Source organism: Ruditapes philippinarum, unplaced genomic scaffold, assembly GCF_026571515.1.
Source record: "Ruditapes philippinarum isolate M1 unplaced genomic scaffold, ASM2657151v2 ctg3062_1_1_1_1, whole genome shotgun sequence".
NCBI classification, from domain to species: Eukaryota; Metazoa; Mollusca; class Bivalvia; order Venerida; family Veneridae; genus Ruditapes; species Ruditapes philippinarum.
Genome location: NW_026852595.1, coordinates 392217 through 420057, shown reverse-complemented (window position 1 = coordinate 420057; position 27841 = coordinate 392217). Strand labels below are relative to the sequence as shown.

General features: G+C 31.3%; 1 protein-coding gene across 2 annotated transcripts; it reads left to right on the top strand.

The window, feature by feature from the left end:
- The first annotated feature begins 1202 nt into the window (after positions 1–1202).
- LOC132718260 (uncharacterized) lies at positions 1203–26355 on the top strand. 2 transcript variants are annotated; one of them, XM_060701925.1, is made up of 7 exons: positions 1203–1315; positions 13375–13622; positions 13882–13993; positions 14786–15098; positions 19882–20067; positions 20528–22727; positions 24890–26355. In XM_060701925.1, exons 1-6 carry the CDS (start codon positions 1296–1298, stop codon positions 20699–20701), a joined length of 1053 nt encoding a protein of 350 aa, XP_060557908.1. In that variant the 5' UTR covers positions 1203–1295; the 3' UTR covers positions 20702–22727; positions 24890–26355. The 2 variants fall into 2 exon arrangements, with proteins under 2 accessions (XP_060557908.1, XP_060557898.1); XM_060701915.1 differs by lacking the exons at positions 1203–1315; positions 24890–26355 and adding an exon at positions 7534–7654 and having other exon boundaries at positions 20528–21309.
- Positions 26356–27841: the final 1486 nt, after the last annotated feature.

Here is a 27841-nt window from a genome sequence, read left to right as displayed (position 1 = left end):
ACAAGATTCATTACAAAAAAGAATGCCTGTAAATATGCCGTTGTGATAAAAATTTAGGCAAAAATGCAAATAGAAGGTGTTGCACTAATGATTAAAATGCATGTATACAAATTGGTACAATGAAATCTGCTACTATTTGAAGAAGAAAAAAATGATTGTTCGTATCAATTCTTGAGACGATTTAAAAAATAAAGAAAATCTGATTCCTGTATACTCGTGTACAGAATGTGAAATCTAGTTCAAATAAGGAAAGTACTACGTAAGTGTTCCCCGCATTCACATTTAAGAAATACTTTTTCATTTGCTTTTATTAAAAGTATATTTTCTGATAGTCTGTCACAGGCCTTGCTTAACAAAGTGTAACCATGGCAATGTTGTAAACAGAAACACATGTACAGTACTGTACATACAAATAATAAGAATAGAAACTTGTCAATTTTGGAATTAGAGAATAAAAATTGGAACATGAAAAGATAGCTACAATAGTATTAAAAATCTTGCAGATGACTGCTATATAAATTAAGTAAAGCATTTATACTATTCAACATTTTTGTACTTTTTGTTTTATGAAACTAAAATTATCTGAATATTGCTCTCTTAGGTGAGGAAAATGGAACCAATTAAATAAATAATGGAGTCAATAATCTAGCGTATTGTTTAAAAATACACCAAAAATTTAAAACCTTCTGTCCAAATTACAAAATCTATCCATTTTTTTTCAATTTGAATTTGATGATTAATACATTAAATTTTGTAAAACGTTATTGATAAATTTTCAAAATCATATTCTGTTTTAAAAATCCATTTTATTTAGACATTAATCAGACTCATATACTGAGGTTTTCCAACTCTGAAAAATCTATTTTCAATTCTATTAGAAATTATTTTTTGTAAGTATGTACATGTTTTGACCGAGAATCTTTTTTTATAGTAGATCTATTCTTTGACATTAAATAAAGAATAGAACACATTTTATCTTTTATTATTATTAACTAGTATTTTACCCCAAAAAGGTCAGATATAAATTGCAATGACAAAGTTTTAGCTTTTCATTGATAACTTACGTCCAGAATGAAAGTTCAAACCATGGATATTTTGTTAACATTAAATTTTATACAAGAAAAGCAAAATGCGCAGCTCGAAAGTAACGGATGTTGCTGAACAATGCCTGGAACCGGAAGTCACATGACATTGTTTCTTAGCGACGTCACTTTAGCGCCATTAGACAGAAGAAGCGGTCCAGATAATTTCACTTTCCAAAGTTAAACTGCTAGAAAGATCAACCGTGCCCAAACATGGACCGTCATTTTGATAGGTTAGTGGCAATAGCTTATATTTATAAAGTATTTACGTTGATTTATGTTAAATATTGAATTATATAAACAGAACCTTGCTGAAATTTAAGCGGTTGGAACATTTTTCTTAACTAATGAAAACTTGCATGTTAATCAGCATAAATTTATTATAATATTTGGTAATTTGATGTAGACTACGGGAAGTGATACATTAAATATACACTCAAGTTGTAAGTGATGATATAGAAAAATTAAATCTAGAGATTCATGGTAATATCGCATAAACAATTTATAACAATTGCGCTGTATCCAAACCAACTTGTACCATGTGATTTCACTATGAAATGTTTTTAGAAAACATTTCACGATATTTATTGGGACAGTTTGAAAGTGTTACAGCCGAAAATCTCATGAAATGTTTGCTTTAGTTTTATGAATTTTTATTTTGAAAATGTACTTTTAGTTACTTTTTAGGTTATTGAACATTAATATTCACATAGGGCAGACAAATGGAGTAATACTCATTATAATCAAACGTGGCTATCCAAATATCAAGTGTGCAATTAAAACTTACAAGTTTTATTTATTATGGCAATGCTGATATGAGCCTGTATGCTATTAACACAATGTATGTGCGTATAATTAGAGCGTGTTACATAAGCCTAGCTGTTTCGTTTTTTGAAATGTATTTTCATATTCAAATGCTTATGATAAGATCAACTTAGGTTCTGATAAGCCAAGCTAAATCGAACTTCCGTTACCTCATAACGTATTAATAACCACAAAGTACAGTATGATACTACAAAGTACTATATTGTACTACAAAGTTCTTTACAGAAATGTACTACAAAATACTGTGCTGTACCTCAAAGTACTGTACTTAAAAGTATTGTACTATACTAAAAAAGTACTGTGCTGTATTACAAAGTACAGTACTGTACCACAAAGTACTATACTACAAATAAAAGTACTGTACTACACTGTACAAAGTATTATGCAATGTAATTAACTGTAGTGTGGTATTATGAAATATGCACTACGGTTACATGCTGTACAATACAGTCAAACGTGTATGAAAAATCACCTCCGAATAAAAATCACCCTGTGACTAAAGACCATTTTAAAAAAAAACTTTCAATAATTAAATAGAACAAAGTCACATCCAAATAAAGACCGTTTGTCTATAAAAATCATATACAGTCTTTGATTTGGATGGCCTTTGTTCAAAGATTTGACTTCACTAAATGTATAGAACTATGTCTTGTCATGTATTATTATACAGTTTATATATACTCCTGCATTGTGTTGTTCTGCAAAAATGTAGTATATTATTTTTGTTGTACAGTATTTCTGTACATTACACAAACGTACTTTATTTGTACACTATTCAGTTATGTGGTCTTATTTGTTATTCATATCTGGCTGTACTTTCAGGAACTGTCCTATACTGTAACGAACTCTCATGTATATGCACTTTAATGAACTGTTTTATATTGTAATGAATTGTACATACTGTTATGAAATGTCCTGTACTGTAATTACCTGTCTTGTATTGTATTAAACTTTCCTGTACTGTAATGAACTATCATGTATTGTTATGAACTGTCTTAAATTGTAATCAACTGTCCTGTACTGTAATGGACTATCTTGAAGAGTAATGAACAGAACTTTTATGTACTATAATGAACTGTCCTGTACTGTAGTGAATTGATCTGTACTGTAACTAATTGTCTTGTATTGTATTTTATTACCCTGTAATGTAATGAACTGTCCTATAGTGTAAAGAAATGTCCTGTATTGTAATCAACTGTCCTGTACAGTAATGAACTGTCCTTATTGTATTAAACTCGCCTTTATTAGTGTATTGTAATGAATTGTCCTATTCTGTAATGTACTTGTATCTTGTATTGTAATGAACTGTACTGTGTAATAATGACCTGTCTTGTACTATTATAAACTGTTCTCTACTGTAATGAACTGCCTTGCATTGTAATTAACTTTCCTGTATTGTATTAAATTGCCCTGTAATTATAATGAACTGTCCATGTTATAATGGAATGTCCGGTATTGTAATGAACTGTTCTGTAGTGTAATGAACTGTCATGTAGTGTTACGAAGTGTCGTGTACTGTAATGAACTGCTTTTTGTGGTAATTAACTGTCCTGTTTTGTAAATAATTGCCCTGTTATATACTGTCCTGTAGTATGATTAAATGTCCAGTTCTGTGATGCACTGTGTTGTACTGTGATGATCTTTCATGTACTGCAATGATCTGTCTTTTATTCTAATGAACTGTCCTATACAGTTATGAACTGTCCTGTATTGTAATGAACTGCTTTATACAGTTATAAACTGTCCTGTATTGTAATGAACTGCTCTGTACAGTATTGAACTGTCCTACATTGTAATGAACTGCTTTGTACAGTAATGAATTGTTTTGTATTGTAATGAACTGCTCTGTACGGTATTGAACTGTCCTGCATTGTAATGAACTGCTTTGTACATTAATGAACTGTTTTGTATTGTAATGAACTGCTTTGTACATTAATGAACTGTTTTGTATTGTAATGAACTGCTCTGTACAGTATTGAACTATCCTGCATTGTACTGAACTGCTTTGTACAGTAATGAACTGTCTTGTATTGTAATGAACTGCTCTGTACAGTAATGAACTGACCTGTAGTGTTACAAAGTGTCGTGTACTGTAATTAACTGTCCTGTGCGGTAATTAACTGTCCTGTTTTGTAAATAATTGCCCTGTAATGTACTGTCCTGTAGTATGATTAAATGCCCAGTTCTGTGATGCATTGTGTTGTACTGTAATGAGCTTTCATGTACTGCAATGATCTGTCTTTTATTCTAATGAACTGTCCTATACAGTTATGAACTGTCCTGTATTGTAATGAACTGCTCTGTACAGTAATGAACTGTCCTGTATTATAATGAACTGCTCTGTACAGTAATGAACTGTCCTGTATTGTAATGAACTGCTCTGTACAATAATGAACTGTCCTGTATTATAATGTACATGTATTGCTTTTTACAGTAATGAACTGTCCTGTATTATAATGAACTGCTCTGTACAGTACTGAACTGACCTGTTTTTTAATTAACTGACCTGTATTGTAATTAACCGTCATGTAGTGTAGCCAACTGTCTTGTACTGAAATGAACTGTCTTGCATTAAAATAAACTATTCTTTGTGAGGTAATGCACGATATTACGTAAACAGAACGATATGAAAATCGGTGGGACATTTAACTGTAGGAAAATATTTCACGTTCAAATTGTTCAGACACGTTTGCCTTACATCATTATTCACAATTAACATATTCATTTTTCGAAACTGTACTACAAATATTCAAAACGGATAAATGGTGAATTTTCATAAACAATTCTTGTCGGCCAGTGAAAATATCACCAAACTTATCCAATATCACACCAAATTATAAAATTGTTTTGTCTTCCGGAGTTTAACCAAACTTGTAATTAAGGACATCCTTTTTCTAATTGATTTCGAACCAGGGCCATAACCAGAGTAAGTTTAACTAAGTGACACTTGAACATTTTGCTTTCTTGTGTCTAAGACAGCCATTGTTAAGTACATGTAGTTCTTTGTCATAATCAGATTTTTTTTTTATCAAATGAGCATTAAAATCAAACTGCGTGATGTAGAAAGTACAAGATTACATTTTGTTGTGCATAGAGGTAAAAGGTTTCTTCACACTTTTACTATGTTTGTCGGAAGGGTATTCTTTTAAAACAAGTGAATTATTTTATTGAGTTTACGACATGCATGACTGTTCATTATACATGTATTTACAATATTATTTTAAGAAAAAAGATAATTTAATCATAAGAGATTCATAGACTCAGACTTAAGATATAGAGGATATTTGTTTGTTTCAGTGTAAGATCGAAAAATATTTCACCGAGTGAACACGAGTGAAAATATAATAGCTGGGGTTCACGAGTGAAATATTATTTGATCTTACATGTAAAACAAACAAATTTTCTGTTTATTTCATGATTTTTTAACGATTTCTACACCATTTTACTGATTTTTGCCGCGTAACGTCATGCTCTTATCTTCATGACGTCATCAAATAATGACGTCACAATGTTGAAGCAAAATATAATTCCATGATTATTTTTAGATTTTAGATGTTTTTCAGCACAACGTTCGTAAATATTTACGAACTACAGTTATCACGTACATTTTTTATTATGATGATTGACTACATTTCCGCTGAAAAAAACATTCAGTAATGATAAATATTTAATTTTTACGCCAAATATAGTTCGGCTACTGTGAAATTATATTTGGTAATCATTACTGTGAAATTATCAGAATATAATTAACCGTTATAATTCAGTAATCTACTGCAAAACATGTAATAAAAACAGGTAATAGTCGTGTCATTTGGGTAAGACAGAATTAGGCTATGAGTCTATGGTATGTTATATACTGATTAACGCATAGAAAAGTACACGGTTTTTATAAACAATTCACAGATCTATGATAGAACTTCAAAGGCAATTAAACACCTGGAATACATATTATTTAATTAATGTAAGAATCATTAAATGCTTTTCTAGTGTGATAATAAATAATTTTACAAAAGTTAAACTAAAAAGTACCTATCGACTTTCCGACAACAAACCGAGGCTATCTCAATATAACAAGATAGAAATAAATGCCAGAAATTACCCAGAGTTACTCTATAATGGATCTTGCCATATATCCAATGACATTTTAATGTCAAATACGAATTCTCAAGAGTCGTATTGGTATTTGTTTGTCCACGTGACGGGGCGGTCTATTATCTCCCTTTTAGACCACTTAATTTCACAATAGTTCTCGCATTGTGTTTCATCTTCCAGCTAACAGTGACGTTGGCTGCTTTAGTGGCGCTTTCCAGATGATGAATTGCTAATTAATTACTTTCCGAGCAATAGAAAGTGAACACTAAGATTGCTGGAATGTTCCTCTACAATTTTATTATCTGAGCGAACCAAATTTATTTTCTCGTCAGAAAAAACATCAACTAAAACTAGGAGCTATATTCTAGATATCTATTGCTGAATTTATAATATCCTTGTCGGGTGTTAATATTTCTAAATCGTTCTTGACTTAAATCATACATTATTTTCGGAGATGTAATATCATGTCAAAAACTAAACTAAGTCAAGACAAAATTCGCCATATATCAGCTCTATAACGCATCAATATGTTCCGCTAAATATTATCCTATTGATGATTTGTAGAATCTGAGATTATGTTCAAACATATAGACATATAGGGATGATTAAAACTGTTGAATAGAATTTCTTTAAACTTGGCATGTTGTTATGATAACAGAAAATTTTAAAGGGAAAAAAATTAGGGCGTCGCCGTTCATTCTTTTGAATAATCTGTCCCTGAAGAGGATATTTTCTTGCTAAATTCAAGGGCAGATAATTCACAATATGAAGGTAAACAATATCTTTTTTTTTTACTTTCATGTAGATCTAGCTTATTTCGTTTTTGAGTCATTTTATACATTTTAAGAACGAATAAAGAGCAGTTGGATTGTTTTCCTTGTCTTTTTAAAGAATTGTAAGTCCCTTTAAAAGTTTAAAGAAATGCAAGAGATAATTTATGGAAATGCATATTATAATGTATCCTGACCAAACGTTATTTTTAAAAGGAAATATAATCTATCTTAAAGTAAAAACCAGATTTTGTATACATTTGTATAAGTTATATGTGAATGAAATGACCTCAAATAAGTAAAAATAATTTTGACTAAAGGGCTGATAACTTAATAGTGAGATCAATGACACCCATTTTTTCCGTTTAAAATATTTCTATTATCATATTCTTACACCATGCTAGGTTACAGAAATTCGATTGAATTTTTTTTTTAAATTCTGCCTAGTTATAAATTATGGCTATATGTAAAACTCCCGAAAACGACTTTGAAGATCTACAATATACCTTTTCACTTGCTTAAAAATAACACCATTAATTCTGTCCTAAATTAATGAATCTAATTTATGTTAGGGGCAATCATAATTATCAATTAGAGTTATAGATCTATATAATTTCATTTTTTCTCTCTTTTACCTAGCCGCCGACATTACGGAAATAAACGAACAAATATTCGTAACGTTTCGTTTTTTCTACGAAACTGACCTTGAATACGGCGGAAAATACCGAACTATGTTCGGAACCGGAAGTCACATGACGCTGTATCTTAGCGACGTCATTTGGCGCCATTTATAATAAGAAGGAGTTTACATATTTCGCTTTGTTAAATTTAATTTAATTACTGTTACGATCAGACCTGCTTCATTATGGACCATCATTTTGATAGGTAAATAAAAAAGTTATTAGATCTACACAGTAGATTCTATTTTCGTTTTGTTAAGTTTAAAATCAGTTAATAAATATTCAATTTCAAACTGCGGAGCGCTATATACACGTATATAGAGAAGACAGTAGAAGCTGTTTTACCACAATTGAATCTCAGTTACACTACATCAGGGTCTTTAGGATAGAAAGACTCTGACAATTTCTTGCCTAAATTCACCCTTCACCGGATATGCATTCAGCTTTAACGTCTTGAACAATGTTGTTCACTTAAATTGTTAACGACCAGTTAATGGATACAACACATTGGGCAAAACAGACTAACAGTTAACAAGTCGTGCCAAATATGCTCTATCAATTATTAACCAATTTTTGATTAAGATGGATTATTTTACGATTCATTTTAAATCCTATATTTGACCAAATAGTTTTGACAGACAAATATTATACTGTTTTAGTGTTATTCTTTGTCCTGTTTGAAGATGTTTGGTTTCATTTCGCCTAATCAACCAGTCTGAACTTAACGCGCGAAAACACACTTTGAAACATATGACGTCATACTGCTATGTAAACAAATGGCTGATGCTGATTTATTTAGCGTGCTTTTTATGACGGTAAGTTGGTGTATCAGTCAGCCAAATAATGATTTCTTTTGTCTGTGAAGTTAAAGAAGTTCGGCAGATATCATAAATGCCATGGTATTAAAATCTACGACGTATTTTATTTACTGAACACCAAATCACTCGCCCTCAATATGGTTCGTAACAACTAGGCAGCATAATAGATCTAATTCGTTTATAAAATTTTGATGGTAGATTTCTAGATTGGAGAAATTTTGGAAATTGTAGCTCAGTTATACCGAATCTGACAACTATCAAACACTTTGAGTTTTTGATGTTTTCTTTTATCAGCGGTCATTCACTGATTGAGTGATTCACCAACAATTAATCATTAAAACTGTAAAATGTGGCATAATTAATAATAAGTACCTAATCTCACACCCAACCTATTCTCAAACCTTTCATTCATGAGCTGTTATTTATTTACTAGAAGTGACTATGATGTCCTCAACTTGTGTGCATTAAAGCTTAGTTTCTGACAGACATGTCTGCTGCTGTTTAATTAAAACAGTGCATTGTAAGGAATATTTACATTAAATATCTTATTACTTAGCATAATTTCATACAAATTGCTATTACTTTTGTAAGTCCTGTAAATACACCATTAACTTTTTGTAAAAATGATTATTAGAGACAAAAATATCTTCAAGCAGGTACCTGCATCCTGTAGGGTACTTCATTGTCATGTGATATTCATATAATAATCACCTCATTGGCTAAACTAAACAGTAGAATTTCAGAGATACTTGAAGGGGTTTGAGATTAGGTTCTTTCTTTTAAGAGGCCATGTTAATTTTATAAAAGAGGGTTGTGCTTTTCAAAGATGGAAAAAGAGCTTTTTTAATTGTTGAATTTCAGTCAAATTTTACAGAAATGTTACATAAAGATTAAAGGGTACATATGTAAAGAATTTTGATAAAGATTTAATCTTATTTATACTAAAAGACCTCTTGCATGCTTAGAATAGAGGTTTGAGAACTGGTTTGCCCACGATAATTGTAATAGAAATCTGAATTAAATTTAATGCATATGATATTTCCAATTCTTAAAATTCTTAAATTCTTAAAAATGGCTATAAATAGTAAAAAATGTACATGTATTTAAAATTCATTAAAACACTACTTTAGGTTTCTCAGCAGCAAGGGTTGCTTCTTTGCTTCTGAATTTTACTATCTCATTTTTGTGTTGCCTTGAAAAAGGCGACATATAGGGGTTACTTTTGTTGGCGGTGTCGGCGTTGTTGTCGTCGTCTTTGTCGGTGTCGTCGTCTGCTTCGTCGTCGGCTTCGTTGTCAGCGTCCCCTAAAGCTTGTCCGGAGCATAAGTCAGTCATTATAAGTCATTTTGACTTCAAACTTGGTATGCATGTTTCTCATAATGACCCAAAGTGCAGTGCACAAGAACCAGTACTCTGTACTTCTTATTTATTGAGTTATTGCCCTTTGTTTATTTTTTATACTTTATTTTTGTCCGGGCCATTTCTCCTTAAGTATAAAATCTATGGACTTGAAACTTCATAGGATGATAGATCTCATTAAAAAGAAGTGCAGTGCACAAGAACTGGTACTCTGTATTTCTTATTTTTTGAGTTATTGCCCTTTGTTAATTTTCATACTTTATTTTTGTCCGGGCCATTTCTCCTTAAGTATAAAATCTATGGACTTAAAACTTCATAGGATGATAGATCTCATTAAGAAAAAGTGCAGTGCACAAGAACTGGTACTCTGCATTTCTTATTTTTTGAGTTATTGCCCTTTGTTAATTTTCATACTTTATTTTTGTCCAGGCCATTTCTCCTAAAGTATAAAAGCTATGGACTTGAAACTTCATAGGATGATAGATCTCATTAAGAAGAAGTGCAGTGCACAAGAACTGGTACTCTGCATTTCTTATTTTTTGAGTTATTGCCCTTTGTTAATTTTCATACTTTATTTTTGTCCAGGCCTTTTCTCCTAAAGTATAAAAGCTATTATGGACATGAAACTTCATAGGATGATAGATCTCATTAAGAAGAAGTGCAGTGCCCAAGAACTGATACTCTGCATTTCTTATCTTTTGAGTTATTGCCCTTTGTTAATTTTCATACTAAATAAAGTAACTTTATTTTTGTCTTTGCCATTTCTCATAAATTATAAAAGCTTTAGACTTGAAACTTAATAGGATGATAGATCTTATTGATAAGAAGTGCAGTGCAAAGAAACTGCTGATCTGCATTTCTTATTTTTTGAGTTATTGCCCTTTGTTGATTTTCAAATTTCAGTTTGGTCTTTGCCATTTCTCTTAAACTATATTGTTCACAATCCGACTCGCAGAGTTCTAGTTTTATAAATCACATGAAAAAATCACATGTACTGTAAATTATAGATAAGTCAAATGAATTAAGTGTCATGTATAAGAACCATAACTCTCAAAGTTATTACCCTTTGCAGGGATTTAAATCATTTTCAGTTTTCAGGGGTCCAGTGGATGCACTAGTTCTGTAATTAAAGGGGTACAACCACAAACACTCACAGGGGGTACAAACAAATTTCAGCAGTCCAACTCCTTACTAAACCAAACTGTTTAATTATCATATCTAAGATGGTTTTGACTGCTTTATTATGTTGAACAAAATTTATGATGCTGGCATTATATTTTTTATGCATCCATTTGAATGCAAGAGCCTCGGTATTGTGCATCCAAGTAGACTCTTTAGGGGTTACCATTCAATTTAAAGTTTGTCTTCAAAGATAGATACTGTAGATTTTATAGAATATTATATATGCAGTGCACAAGAACAGTAACTCATAAATTTGGAGAAATTGCCTTCTAATTATACTTCTATGTAACACAAAAAAGTATAGCAGATATTTACCTCAAACATTATTGATGTATAGATTCCTTCTAGGCAAAGTACATTGTCTAGGAACCATAAGTCTCTTGCAAAATTTATTTTTAGCTTTACAAATAGTTAGAGAAGTGCACTGTTTAAAAGTCATAAATCTCCTTTATTCAACTTTGGAGTTATTGCCCTTTGTATTGTTACATATTTAATTTTTGTTCAGGACATACTGTAAAGATTTTGAGTAAAATCAACCTGATATTTCACAATTTGTTTGGTCTCTTTAAGGAGAAACACAGTACATAATATTCAGATCAAAACTATATTTAAATCCTGTTTACTCCTGGTCTGATTTGATAGTTTGAGCTTTTACAGAAGCTTAAGCCAAACGATTTGTATCATATATTTTAAGGTAGGATATTAGTTAAGACTAAGAATTTTCTTGTTTAAGTTTATTGCTCTTAAACAATATGAACACATGACATTGAAATGTAATAAACAAATTTATTATATATCTAATAAATCCAACCAATCAACAATCTGCATTTGTACCTTGTGACCAGCCAAAATATTCCTGTATTGGATAAAAAAAAAAATTATTTTCATATTGGTAGGTTGGGTACATGTGCACTAAATGACCATGCATATATTATGAGGTGAAGCCATTTGCGTTACATAAACATAGCCTTAAGACATGCTAAATGTTAGCGTTATACTAATGTCAATGTGATTATTGAAATAAGGGGTATCAATGTGATATTTTTTCGGATTTTCTTTTATATAATTATGAATTTATGATGTTTATTAAACAGATATTTATGATAAATGTAAGTTGTTACAATGTATAATTTGTTTAGGCATGTTTACTGTCATTTTCTTGAACTCACAGTAAATCATAAATGATTATGTTATTTTAAATTAAACGAAAGATATAGTAAAAAGGTTTTTATACATTTTACTGTATAATATGGAATATATTTGGACTCGTACACAGCTTATTGGCTCGTCCATTATGACTTTTCAAGCTGTGTACTCATCCAAATATATTCCCGTATTGAAACAGTAAAATGTATAATAACCTATAATTATAAGATTATTACATATTTCATATCATTGTTTCCCATTAACGCCCCCTCTATAATTAGCCCCCCCCCACCACATTTTGTAGGAAAAAAACTCTTACATCATTGATTTATAATCCATGTTAGAGCATTCCAAAAATTCAAAATATTTTTAAATTTTATTTAAAAAGAACAAAGTAATGTAAAATCATTAAAAAAATATAATCCTGTATTATATATTAGATAATAGTTTGAATAATGATTTTTATAATTGAATTATATCTTTGATTAACATATTTCATATTTCAAAGCACATTTTTGTAGTTCTAATTAGGCTCCCCCCCCATGGGCTTTAAAAAGAGACAATACAGTATTAACTTTTTTAAGGTATTAGCACCCTAATGCATTACCTCCGCTTTGAAGAGTATTCAAATAGGCTAGAACTACTGTTAACTACATTGAAAATGAGGGCCATGGGTTCAATCCCCAGAAGGGTCAACTTTTTTTTTTCTTTCTTTTTTTTTCTTTTAACATTATTTATGTATCTCTCATGTCCCATTTGGAAAGAAAAAAGTGTTTAATTTTGATTTTTTAATTTATATAGGTATTTATTGGCTAAATTATGCTAAATCTAGTAATAAATATGGTACCTGATATTTTCAAAGTGTAATATAATCAAAACTAGACGGTAAAAGTATTTCATATTTTACAAGATCAACCAATATACTTTTTTAAAAATTTAGGGAAACTTTGAAAACAGGCACTCATTTGGGTAAATTTTAAGAATTTTTTAAATTAGGCTCCCTAAGTAGAAAAATGGTCAGACACGTGGTAAAAATGGGTGGGGTAGGGTAACATTTTTATACAGATTTCATAAATTTTAAGTAGAAACCATAATTTTGCTTATTTGGATTGTTAGCTGAATGGTACTATTTGTTTCTTACCAAAAATTAATGGGAAAACATTTTTCATTAGAATGTTATTGCAGATTATTTAAAGGTTCCTACTTTCTAAAAAAGGGCCCTCATAACATCCTAGCTTGAGTTCAGAAAAGTGGCCATAACTTGATTTCCGTACGGTAAACTTTGTTTAAATTTTGCATACAGGTGTACTTTAAGGTATACATCTGACTTATGATGTCAATTTTTTAGTTCCTGATAGTGCCCATTAGGGTCCTAATACCTTAATTTATTTTTCTTTACTTTTATATATAATTGTTAAAGGTCATCACCGAGAGAAAGGTTTCCGCCACTTGCTCCTGGTAGAACATCTTTAGTTGCCAGCAAACCAAAATTGGCTTATGAAAAGATTGAGAGGATTACACCAAGGTCACCACCTTACATCAATGGCCGCTGCCCTCCTCCACCTGAACGTTTCAAACGTCAGAGACCCAGCAGTGGTCAATCTCCCACCTTTTTAATGGAGGATATAAAACGCCAAAGGCCTGGCAGTGGACTTAAAACACCCGAGGGTAAGGAATATTAGCCAAGTTACATATTAAGCAGACACTAAGACTATATAAGCATCAAACATTTGAAGATTAGCAAGGAGCATTATGAAGCTATCTGAAGTTCTGATTTACTTTTTAAACTCTTAATTGTTACTGCTATTTACTGCAATTATTATACCATATGCCACCTTTTAGGGTTCATCAAAGATTAGAAAAGAAATGTTGTTTTATGTTTTGTATTTATTTGTTTTAGAAATGTATATGATTTCTAATATTTCAGACTTAACCATATCTGGACACACCTGCACTATAATTGCCCTTGACATTGAGCTCACAGCTGATAGCTCAACACCTGTGACAGTCATGGATAAACCACAGAGAAATATTAAAAGGTATGTTGTTATTACATCTGTATTGAAACTTTTTATGCTCCCCGAAGTATATATATAGTCGTCACTTTGTCTGTCCATCCCTCCATCTGTCCGCTATTCTTTGAAACAACAAGTGGTATCAACATGAAACTTTGTAGGTAGATAGATCTTATTGGGTAGAAGTGCAGTGCAAAAGAACCATAACTCTGTCTAGCCTAATTTTGGAGTTATTGCCCTTTGTTCATTTTTACACTTTGAACTTTGTCAGGGACATAACTCTTAAACTATATTAGATATCAACATGAAACTTTGAAGATAGATAGATCTCATTGGGTAGAAGTGCAGTGCATAAGAACCATAACTCTGTCTTGCCTAATTTTGGAGTTATTGTCCTTTGTTCATTTTTACACTTTGAACTTTGTCAGGGACATAACTCTGATTAATCCATAAGAGGTATCAACATGAAACTTTGTAGGTAGATTGATCTTATTAAATAGAAGTGCAGTGGAAAAAAAACCCCTTAACTCTGCCTTGCTTAATTTTGGAGTTATTGCCCTTTGTTTATTTTTACACTTTATATATACAGTGATTTTTCTACTTATACATGTATAACAGACTCCGAAAAAAGGCCTCTTCCCAATTGAAATTTTCTTTAAAATCATGCAGTTTTCCCAAAAATCTGAACTTAAACCAGCTTTTTTTACTTCCCAAATCAGCAATTTTAGCGATAATTTTTCCCAAAATCAAGAGGCTCAGGCCTCTTCCCAATTAAGTGAGAAAAATCACTGATATATATTTATTTATTTATAACAGAGATAGTGCTGTAAAATCATTCTCAGTACAGCATATTGGCCAAGAATTTTCACCTACTCCAAACTTCATCTCTTTATCTACGGAATCTGCTACAAATCGGCCTCCAACCCCTGTTGTCCTTGATGCAAAAGCAGAGAAAAAGAGGAAAAGAAGGGAAAGAAAAGAAAGAGAGGCAAGGAAATTTGAGGAAGCCAGACTTAAAGAACAAGAAAAGCTGGAAAAGGACAGACAAGTAGCTGAGCTGTCCCGCAACCGATCAATTTTCAATGGAAACAGAGATACCCTTCCATCCATTGGCAAAAAGACTGCAGAGGTAAACATTTTGCTTTAGATATATATTAGAATCGAAAGTTAAATTAATTGCCTCCTTTCCTCTGTCTGTCCGTCAGTTACATGTAGCAATTTGGTTTCTGAAGCATAACTTAAGTTTCATTTGGCCCACATTATTCAAACTTCGTAGGATGATTGTCCATACTGAGTAGAAGACTCCTACTGATTTTGGGGTCACAAGGTCAAAGGTCAAGGTCACTTTTACCTTAAAACTGAAAACAGTTTCCACTCAATAATCTATGTATTAATCACGCTACAGCTGTACAATTTTATAGGATGAACAGCCATGTCTAATACATGACCCCTCTTGATTTTAGGGTCATCAGCTCAAAGGTCAGGGTCACAATGACCTTTACACTGAAAATTGTGGTTTCTGGAGCATAACACAAGTTCCATTTGGGTTACAGTGTTCAAACTTCATAGGATGATAATGTTTTATTGAATAAAAAATCTATATTTATACTGGGGTCAAAAGGTCAAAGGTCAGTATCAAATGACCTTAATATTGTTTAAGAAATAATATATCCCAAACTGTGATTTTATAGCTCAATAACATCACTGTTTGGAGTTCGGATGCGAGGAATTATATCACGAGGGCGTAGCCCGAGTGATATAATGTTGCGCATCCGAACGACAAACAGTGATGTTATCCAGCGATAAAATCACCGATTTGGATATATTATTTCGATTCTAACACGAAATTAACAAATAAATGCTGCCGTTCCTGCTATTAAGCAAAATTGCGCCTGATTTGTTTCCGTACTTATTGTCAGCGCGTCGGATTTCATAGTGGTTACGTCACATGTACAATGATTACGTCACACGTCTAAATATAGAACGTCAAACAGTGACTCTATTGCATAATAATACACACTTTTGGTTCTTCTATGTTCAATAGGGAAAAATGCGGGTCGTGTTAGAATAACAGTTTTATAATTGTCAAAATTCATAGGATGATCACTTATATCAAGTATATTAATTATATGCCCGAAAAAATTTGCTTATATAATGCTATACCCCTGGCCTCTTTCTGTCATCCTTATTAAAAAAAACAACAACAACAAAGTCACTTCGGCATATAATGCTCTGCCTAGCGGTGCTCTTGTTTTGACATTTGGCTTCAAGATAAAAGAAAAGTTGGTTGTTACTCATTATTATACCATACTTATAATTTCTTTCATTTGTCATTATAGATTTTATTTATACTTACACAAAATACAAGAATACTCTTATTTTTAAACCTGACAAGTATGACCTTGAACTTAAAAATACCTTTACTATCAATGTTAAGTTATTGAGATTTGATCATAATGTTATTTATTTATCGATGGATTTGATTTATAGTACTATGACAAAACAACACTTACCAGAGACCTTAGCTTGAATTATTATGGTGTGACCTTGACATTACAATGATCTTGACTATTGAGGTCAAAACATTAATTTTTGCTAAAATTGTCATTACTTTGACATGTATTTAAGGCTTATATTTATTCTGGGTCAAATGAACACATTCCTTTTTTAATCATTCAAGAAAAAATTGACTGACCATCAAAATCAAGTGTTAGAATTTTGTTAAAATTGTCAAACTTTTTATTAGTCCCCTACCGGTTTACCGGAGGGGACTTTAGGTTTACCCTCCGTCCGTCTGTCCGTCCGTCTGTCCGTCCTTCCGTCTGTCTGTCAGTCCGTCCGTCCACAAAACTGGATCCCGCGATAACTTGAAAAGTACTGAAAATATTTTTATGAAACTTGGTATATGGATAGATGGCAGTATGGAGATTATGCACATCTTTTTTCTTTTCTTCCTATGTTGAAAATTCTGGTTGCTATGGCAACAAATAGGCTGAAAATATGGCAAATTTTACACATAAACTGGATCCAGTGATAACGCAAAAAAGTACTGGAAATATTTTTTGAAACTTGACATTATGGGTAGATGGCAGTCTTGAGATTATGCACGTCTTTTTTCTTTTCTTCCTATGTTGAAAATTCTGGTTGCTATGGCAACAAATAGGCTGAAAATATGGCAAATTTTTACACATAAACTGGATCCAGTGATAGTGCAAAAAGTACTGGAAATATTTTTATGAAACTTGACATATGGGTAGATGGCAGTCTGGAGATTATGCACGTTTTTTTCTTTTCTTCTTATGTTGAAAATTCTGGTTGCTATGGCAACACATAGACTGAAAATATGGCAAATATTAAATATTCATAAAATTGGCAATAACTTTATCCTCAGATTTGTTTTTTACTTGGACAAAACAAAACTTAAATGACAACACTGACACGACGAAAATTTCAAGTATGACCTTGACTTATAAATTACCCTGACAGTTCAGGTCAAATATTAAATTCTATTTAAATTTTTTAAATAAAAATGAAATTGTCTTTGCAAAGCCTTCATCACAATGTTTTTTCTCCAATGAGTTTGGAAAAAAGTTGAGCATATAATGACCCCAGTGCTTGTGGTGGTTCTTGTTTGTTTTTGTTCTTTTGTCCAGTAATCTGACTAGTTTCTTATTGCTAGAAATGTTCCTATTATTTCCCAAAATGTATTTATCAGTAATGTTTCCAATGAGGATAGTTAGGTTTTTCTATTTGAATACTAAATTTCTTGACTCGAAAATATTTGTATTAAGTAATAGAAAGAGCACCGAAACACGAGGTTATCTGATTTGTACGAGGGGGCGTATTAATCAGATTACCGAGTGTTTTGGTGTTCTTTCTCTCTTGTATCATAGTCAAACATAAAAACACGTTCCTTGTTGTTACAATATGAAACCCTGGCAAAAATGAACCAATGAACGAGCATCTAAATATGACATTTCTGTCGATTTCACTTTCACTGCCGTCACAATATGTAAACCCCAGCAAAAATGAGCCAATCAATGGGCATGCTCTGGAGTGCGGGTAACTAATACCCGCACTCCAGTTAACGCACTGTGCATGTATATGTAAACGATTTAACCCTGACACATTTTCAACAGAAAGGTCTCCAAACTATGATACAAGTAATTTTTTATTGCATTGTTGAATATTATAAATATTGAACATTTTGAGTTCAGATTTGCAGTAATAATTGGTCAGGAAGGGACCATCTTATTCTAAGACCTGTGTGTGATTTATTTAAGACCTGTGACATGTGATACTTATTTATTAATTTTGAACAGTTAACAGGGCATCATTACAAATAATATAAGAATTTTTTTTTCTTTTTCAAGTTTAATTATGCATGTACAAAAAAGAATGAAAGTGACTAAACTAATCAGTTGTTCTACATTCAGTAGAGAAGTGTAATGTCTCTGACATCATTTGGATTACGTTTACAATCATCTGACATCATTCATAAAACCTGTCAACATTTCACCATATATATTATAATTAAATTTATATATTCTAACAATTGCTTCACACAAATTCCCAAAATCAAACAAATAGGGCAGTCATGTGCATTAATGCACTGCATAAAAAGGGAGTGCTTACACATCTTATGACATCAGATATGAGACTAATAAACCATTGATGTCAGGAAAATTACTTCTTTACTCAGAGTAGTTCAACATATTGTTATCAATTTTTTTTTTTTTATCAGAATGGAAATAGATATTAGTTTTTTGTGCATTATAGTATAAACTAATTTGAACTCTGAAACCGTGCATTATTCTACTACAGTGTACTCAGAATTCTGACATGATTATCTATTTCCCAAATATAATCATGCTTCACACTAATTCCCAGTATCAGCAAGGAATTCAAGTGCATTATTATTACATGACTAATGCACAGCATAAAGAAGGAGTGCTTACACATGTTTATCACATACCCATGCCGATTTTGCGACTTCGTAAATATGGTATTGCACGGCCGTGCATATATTTTGACGTGACGTCATTCGCTTTATACAAACATAGTGTAAAGACGCGCTAAATGTTAGCGTTATACTATAGGCGCGTCAATGAAAAATACCTCTTATTTCACTTTAAATGGTCTTTATTTTGGGTATGTGATAAATAGAATATCAAATTTGTGTAAGTTCATTACTGAATTTATTGCACTCTTTGAATAAAATAATATGCTCGCCAGAGGCTCGCATAATATAATATTATTCAACTTTTGCAATAAATTCAGTATTGAACTTACACTCAATCAATGTCCTCTATTTTTCACACACCCGTCCCGATTTTGCGACTCCGTATATATGGTATTGCACGGCCGTGCATATATTTTGACGTGACGTCATTAGCGTTATACAAACAGTGTAATGACGCGCTAAATGTTAGCGTTATACTGTAGGCGCGTCAATGAAAAATGACGTTTTGTTTCACTTTAAACAGTCTTTATTTTGGACATGTGATAAATAGAATATTAAATTCGTGTAAGTTAATTACTGAATTTATTGCACTCGTTGAATAAAATAATATTATGCTCGCCAGAGGCTCGCATAATATAATTTTATTCAACTTGTGCAATAAATTCAGTATTGAACTTACACTCAATCAATATCCTCTATATCTTATATGACATCAGATCATAAATCATTGATGTCAGGAAAATTACCATCATGATTATAAAAATATTATTTTACATTTAAACTTGAACTGTGCATTATTCTACAATAATGCACTCAAAATTGAAATAGATTTCATAAATAACACATTCATTTACTTTTTGACAGGAAATAATTGGAATCATGTATTCATAGTGACTACTAATATAGAATGTTATGCATGGCAATTCTGAGTTGCTTCATTTTCCAACAGGTTAACTTTTACATGGGAAAACTGCCACAGATTGAGGAAGTTGATTACAACGGCAAAGCCTTGCCTGACAACAACGTAGTGGACGTTATACAAAAGCATGAAGCACAAGTTGAAACCACTGCCTACCTGCGCATGATCAGCCAGGACTACATTAATGCCAGTGCTGAATTGATGGAAGCCTATAAGGTATACTATGTGATTATTTCAATATGAAAACGAAAAATTTGTAATTTTACTTTTATATGTGTTTAGGTATTTAATTTACACATCAAAATTTCTATATAATTATGGTAACTTTGTATATTTTGGGCAGTATCAATCTTTATGTTGTCAAAGAGTAATTAGAGCTAGGGCATGTAAGTTATTAACTAGGTTTTCAGGGCTTTTTTTCCTTCTTTAGCAGGGGGGCAGGGAAGCGTTCCCAAAGAAAAATTCTTTAAAATCATGCAGTTTTCCCCCAAAAATGAATTGACATCAAGTTCTTTCTTCCCCTTATACAAAAATACCATATTACTTTTCCCCATAATTAGGGGAAGGGCTGCTTCCCCAGTCTGTGAAAAAAGCCCTGGTTTTGATATATTTTCCATAGCTTTAGTTATCTATAATTGTTAAATATGTGCATGATATATAATGTATATGTTTATAGGAAAATGAGGCTCTTGAAATCATTGAGGCCCATGAGGAAGAGGTTGGAAGGAAGCATGCAGCAACTAACTACTATGTCAGCGGCAGTTATTCCAACAGGAGTCAATCATGCAGGACCTCCTCTGCCCGATCTAGATGCCCCTCAGGAGTGGCATCTAGACGGATAATTGCCTAAATCCTTTCAAATTGTCATGCATGCTCACATAAATTTTAAGGCCAAAAACAATGTAAACAAATTTCAAATAGTTTCCTTATCAACATAATGTTTTTTTATCTTTGGGAGAAAAAAACAAACTAGTTAAACAATTTGAAAAATTAAATTTTGAACAAACACCTTTTTTGGCAGTCACATACTGAAAAAAAACACTTTCATTTTTTTCATTTTTCATTTTTTTTTTTAATCAATACAGAAAACTTAATGGATATATAACTGACTGTTTATGAAACAGGTTAAATACATCTTTTACAAATTTGATTGTGATTTAACTTTATTTTATCAGGTCCTCTTTGAGCTAAATGTATTAATACACCTAGATATACCACAGTTATAATGTTTGCAGGAATGCAACCCTACATAATAATATTATTTTATTTTTTTCATTTTCAGTAAGAAAAGTTTACATCTATAAAAATTAAAATTCATAATAGGAGGTTGCTGCATAGGGCAGATTGGTGCAGGTTGAAGTTTTTATCCATTCCTTACAATTGAAGTTTAAGGCATGTCATGAGTAATTTAGGCTTTAAATATTCACTTTTATAAAATTCCTTTTCCATCTCACAATGTTAACCTGGTTGGTCAAAAAATACTAAAACAACCTTTTTAATTTCATAAGCTTTTTGATTGTTAATTGTTTGAATATTAATATACATTTACATATCTACACATTCATTACAAACATTTAGGTACACTTTTATTACATACTTTTACATACACATTCATTACAAACATTTTACCTAAACCTTCATTACAAACTCATAACAAACTATAAACATACACATTCATTACAAACATTTACATATTGGAACATTCAATTCATTTAGACATATTCATATACATCACATAAGCATCTATTAATACATATAATAACATATTTATTTGACAGTACATTGGTCTTCCTCTTTTTAAATTTGAACACTCAAACTTTTCTGCCATAAAATATTGTAATATCTAATAGGGTAACTGAAAAAAAAATCAAGTTTGGACTGGTGATTGGTGTACAGTGTTGATGAAAAATAATTTTAAATATGATAATTTTTAACAATTCAAATGGTGATTTTTTTTTTCGGAAAAATGTTTTTTTATTTTTACTGTTTTTTTTTCTCTTAAGAAATATTTTCAATTCCAAGATGGCTCGATACGAGGGTAGTAAAGGATGTCTAAAAAATTTGAAAAATGTAAAAAAAGTGACATCCTTGCTTTTCTTGTATCTGATATTTTATTTAACTTTTTCCTTTTATTCCTGTTTTTTTTTCTTACATTTTAAAAATTCACTCTTTTTTTGTTCACAACACTGTTCACTTGAATGAGCACACATTTGTTTGGGAACATAAAGTCAAGAAAATCTGAGTCATTATTAGAAAGATGTCACATTGGCTACCATATCAGACTTCAAAATGTTAGCAGTATTACCAGCAATACAATAACACATTGTAACATTTGCAGTTTGCACACATTAATCCATTTATTCCTCCCCTCCCCCACCCCTAAGTCCACCAAACACACCCTTGAACAAATTGACATTGTTTATATCACTAGACTTACTATTTTGGCTTACACATTTGTCAACTTATTTGTATTTTTTTAGTCAGAAAAAAAGGAAGAATTATGTTTAATATTAAAACTGCAATAAAAGTAGGAGTGTGACCTGGTGAGCATTATTAGTACCAAAACACTTCATTTTTTTTATATATATATATATTTGGTAAATATAATTTATTAACATTTTTTAAAACATATAAACAAAATCTTCTAAGTGCATTAAGAGCTTGAAAGCTGTACATTCTATTTTTATTCTTTTGAAATGTTACAATACAAGGGGAACATTAAGATGTCGTAAAATGTAAAAAATGTAAAAAAAATAATATGACAATCTGTTCTCCTTGCATTAGATTTTTTTTTCCTTTTAAAACAAACTTTTTTCGGCCATTGTTTTACATAAATTGTTTTCCTTTGTTAGATTTTTCACAATAATGTTCACTAGGTCGTTTGTAGCAAAATATCTGACTGCCATTTTAGACATCAAAATATTAGCAGTATTCAGTAAAAACACATTGTAATATTTGCATTTGTACACAATTACCCAATTATCCCCCAATACCTTTGAAATTTATACACATTTACCTATTAAACCCCCCTCACACCACCCCCAAAATGCAAATAGTACCCATTTATTCCTTTCTCCTCCACCCCCAACACACCCAGGAACATATTGACATTGTTACTATTTGGCATACAATATTTTTATTTATTTGTAATTTTACTGTCAAAACAAAAATGAATTATGTATATTTAAACTACAATAAAAGAAGGATTGTGATCTGGTGAACATTGATGGTACCAAAACACTTCATTATTTAATATATTTAGTAAATATTATTTAATAACAATTTTTTTTAACTATTAAACTAAACATCTTACTGGACTAAGAACTTGAGAGCTCTACGGACTATTTTTATTCTTTTAAAATTAATCCAAAATTGTTTCAATACAAGGGGAACATTAAGATGTCGTAAAATGTGAAAAAATGTAAAAAAAAAAAAATAATATGACAATCTGTTCTCCTTGTATTAGATTTTTTTCCTTCCTTTTAAGAAACAACATTTGGCCATTGTTTACATAAATTGTTTTAGACATAAAATATATGCAGTATTAGTTAATAACATGTTGTAACATTTGCAATTTCTACACATTTTACCAATTTATTCGCCCCCCCCCCCCCCTCCCCAACTTCAATTTGTACACATTTACCAACAATTTATCACCACACCCCCGCCCCAAACTGCAATTTGTACACATTTTACCAACAATTTATCACCACCCCCGCCCCAAACTGGCAATTTGTACACATTTACCACGCCCCAACTGCAATTTGTACACATTTACCAACAATTTATCACCACCCCCGCCCCAAACTACAATTTGTACACATTTACCAACAATTTATCACCACCCCCGCCCCAAACAGCAATTTGTACACATTTACCAACAATTTATCACCACCCCCGCCCCAAACAGCAATTTGTACACATTTACCAACAATTTATCACCACCCCCGCCCAAAACTGCAATTTGTACACATTTACCAACAATTTATCACCACCCCCGCCCAAACTGCAATTTGTACACATTTACCAACAATTTATCACCACCCCCGCCCCAAACTGCAATTTGTACACATTTACCAACAATTTATCACCACCCCCGCCCCAAACTGCAATTTGTACACATTTACCAACAATTTATCACCACCCCCGCCCCAAACTGCAATTTGTACACATTTACCAACAATTTATCACCACCCCCGCCCCAAACTGCAATTTGTACACATTTACCAACAATTTATCACCACCCCGCCCCAAACAGCAATTTGTACACATTTACCAACAATTTATCACCACCCCCACCCAAACTGCAATTACACATTTACCAACAATTTATCACCACCCCCGCCCCAAACTGCAATTTGTACACATTTACCAACAATTTATCACCACCCCCGCCCCAAACTGCAATTTGTACACATTTAACCAACAATTTATCACCACCCCGCCCCCAAACAGCAATTTGTACACATTTACCAACAATTTATCACCACCCCCACCCCAAACTGCAATTTGTACACATTTACACATTTACCCATTTATTCCTCTCCTCCACCTGCCGCAAACACACCCAGGAACAAATTGACATTGTTTATTACTGTTTTGGCATACTATTCTATTTATTTGTAATTTTACTGTCAGAAAAATGAATAATGTATATTAAAACTACAATAAAAGAAGGATTGTGACCTAGTGAACATTGATGGTACCAAAACACTTCATTATTTCTTTTTTATATATATATTTAGTAAATATTATTTAATAACATTTTTTTTTAAATCTTTAAACAAAATATCTTACTGGACTAAGAACTTGAGAGCTATACAGACTATTTATATTCTTTTAAAATGAATCCAAAAATGTTTCAATACAAGGGGAACATTAAGATGTCGTAAAATGTGAAAAAATGTAAAAAAAAAAATAATATGACAATCTGTTCTCCTTGTATTAGATTTTTTTTCTTCCTTTTAAAAACTTTTTTGGCCATTTTTTACATAAATTGTTTTCCTTTGTACAATTTTTTTTTCAGAATGTTCACTAGGTTGTTTGTAGCAAAATGATAATAACAATCCTGGCGATTTAGATCTTGAAAATAAAGCTTTGTGGTTATTTAAAGACATCTGTTGTTTCAAGAAATTTGTTTACTGAATTTTCAGAAGTATTTCAAATACATTAAAACATACATATCTCCGGACAGATGCCAGATTGGCTGACATTTTAGACATCAAAATATTAGCAGTATTAGTGATAATACATTGTGGCATTTGCAGTTTGTACACATTTACCCATTTATCCCCCAACATCTCCCTCAAACTGCAATTTATACACATTTACCCATTATCCCCCATCCCCAACAGTTTCCTCAAGCTGCAATTTGTACACATTTACCCATTTATGCCACCACCCACCTCCTAAAACACACCCAGGAACAATTACTTTTTTGGCATACAAATTTTTCAATTTATTTTTAATTTTTTCAGTCAGAAAAAAAAGAATTATGTATATTAAAACTGCAATAACATTTGGATTGTGACCTGGTAAACATTGATGGCACCAAAACATTTCATTATTTTCTTTTATTTGATAAATATAACTTGATTATATTTTTATGATAATAACAATTCAGGCAATTTAGATTTTAATGTTTACATATATCTAGACTTAGACACAGTAAATACTAGGAGTAATCTAGTCATTCTTATATATTCTTATATAGCTAATTAACATCAGTATACTACTGTTCACTACATCAACATGTCACATTCACTACATCAATATGTCAATTTACCATGTTCACTACATCAAGATGTTATGTTCACTAAAATGATAACATTCATTACTGTTATACCAGTCCACATTCACTAAAACATCAATATTTCATCATTTTATCATATCACATGTGCTATTTTAAAACATCATGTTCACTACATCAACATGTCACATTCACTAAAAAGATTATCATAATCACATTCATTACATGCAATGTTCACAAGATACTAGTAGTTTTCACAGGATAGACCATCATATCACATTTACAAAATTGTAACATTAACAACTGTATCATTGGCCTGTCTTGAAATTCATCGTTTTCTTTCTGTTTTTTGATTTTGTAAAAAGATATGGGCCCTATGCAGCAACCAATACCATATTAGTTTTAAAACAAACCCAATATTTCAATTATTTTTGTACTTTTATTTTTCCAAAAACATTTCTAGGCTAGTTATTTTGAAGAAGAAAAAAACCTGGTTAATTATTTATGACTATTTGCTTTGCCTTTTTCTAATTTAATTGTTATAGGAATAGCACTTTCTCTTCTCATTTACAAATTTTTGAAGACAAACATGCCTGTAGTATGTGACTGTCCAATGAAAAACAATCTTTCAAAATTTCATTGAACTTCATTTAACAAGATAATTCATTTATTGTGAGCATGCAATGGCAAAGGAGGAAAAAAGGACTTTTTTGCAACTCTATAAAACCTTATTAAAAGAAATGTTGAAATTTAAATATTTGTTGATTTATTATTATTATTATTATTATTATTATTATTACTACTACTATTATTATAATTATTATTATTATTATAAAATGATTTCCCTGGCCTACAAAAAGGCATGGCATTTTTCTATTTCAATTGGTCCTTGCAATATGTATTAATATTCATTAAATGTCAAAATTGTAACTAGAAGAAAAGGACTGTTAGGATTTCAAATTCTCCTATTTGTTTAAAAACTTTATTTTTTTTGGAACACTTGGAGTAAAACCGATGTGGCACTTACTGTTCCTTGACATTATGAAAGTTTAATTTTGTATTGTTGCAGTTTGGAATAATTATGCAACAAAAGTGTCCTTTCAACTGATTATTATTAAGGGCACATTATGCCTTAAGGGCACATTATGCCCCAGAAATGAATAAAGAAAATTTTCACTTACTTAGAAAGGGCAATCATTAATTTTACAACATTTAAACAACAGATTTAGAGCATGTTAGATGCCCTGTTCATAAAAAAGTAGCACTACATGTAAAATAATTTGTCTAAAAAGTAACAAAATGTAAACAAAGTAGTATTTTAACTTTCATACAAAATATAATTAATCTCTTTAATATACTAATTGCAAAAAAGAGAGAAAAAGATGATGTAATTTGACAGTGAGTAGTTTTGAAACTACATAAGTACACTGAAAAAAGCTATCAAAAAATAAAAGTAAAAGTATTTCTGGGGCATAATGGGCCTTTAACTATAAAATGACATCCATACTCTCTTTGATAAGAATAAGTTCAATAACCTAAACATGAAAAAATAAACAAAAGAAAAAACTACCTTACTTGGAATGATGCTACAATTTCACAAAATAAGCTCTTATTTCAAATTCATAGTACTGTAAATCATTCAGTTGGCAAGTCATAAATCTGAAGTGTTTATAATTGTTCTGAAGTTGTTGACAATGTTTAATAAAACAGCAACGATGTGAAAAAGAGAAAAGAAATTCTCGTCCCTTTAGGACCTGTAATGTAACCTGCCCCTGGCCCCCTCCCCTCAAAAGGAGAGAAAAAGAACAACTTAATTAAGTAAATATGCTATTACCGAGAATGTTATTATAAGTTGCCTATATGTATCATCGGAATTTTGTCAGTTTTGATTTATGTGTTTAAATTCACTATAGCAAAAGCACAAGGCCAGCTTTTTTTTGATCACGCACTATCTCCATATGTTTGTCCGTCCGTCCACAATTCAAATGACATCAAACATACTGAGCTATTGTCATCATTACTTCATAGGAATGTTCCTTGGGTGATCCTCATAATGATCGTTTTGTGACAATGTACCAGGATTGTTTAATTAATTTCAATATGGTATAAACATCGAGTTCACTAACCTTTATTGAATAAAATAAAAATCGTCCTGATTAAACCTGTTACCTTTGAAAAACAGCTACATATCACAGGGTTGACAGAATGACATTACTTTTAATGTCATATGACTGGTTAACT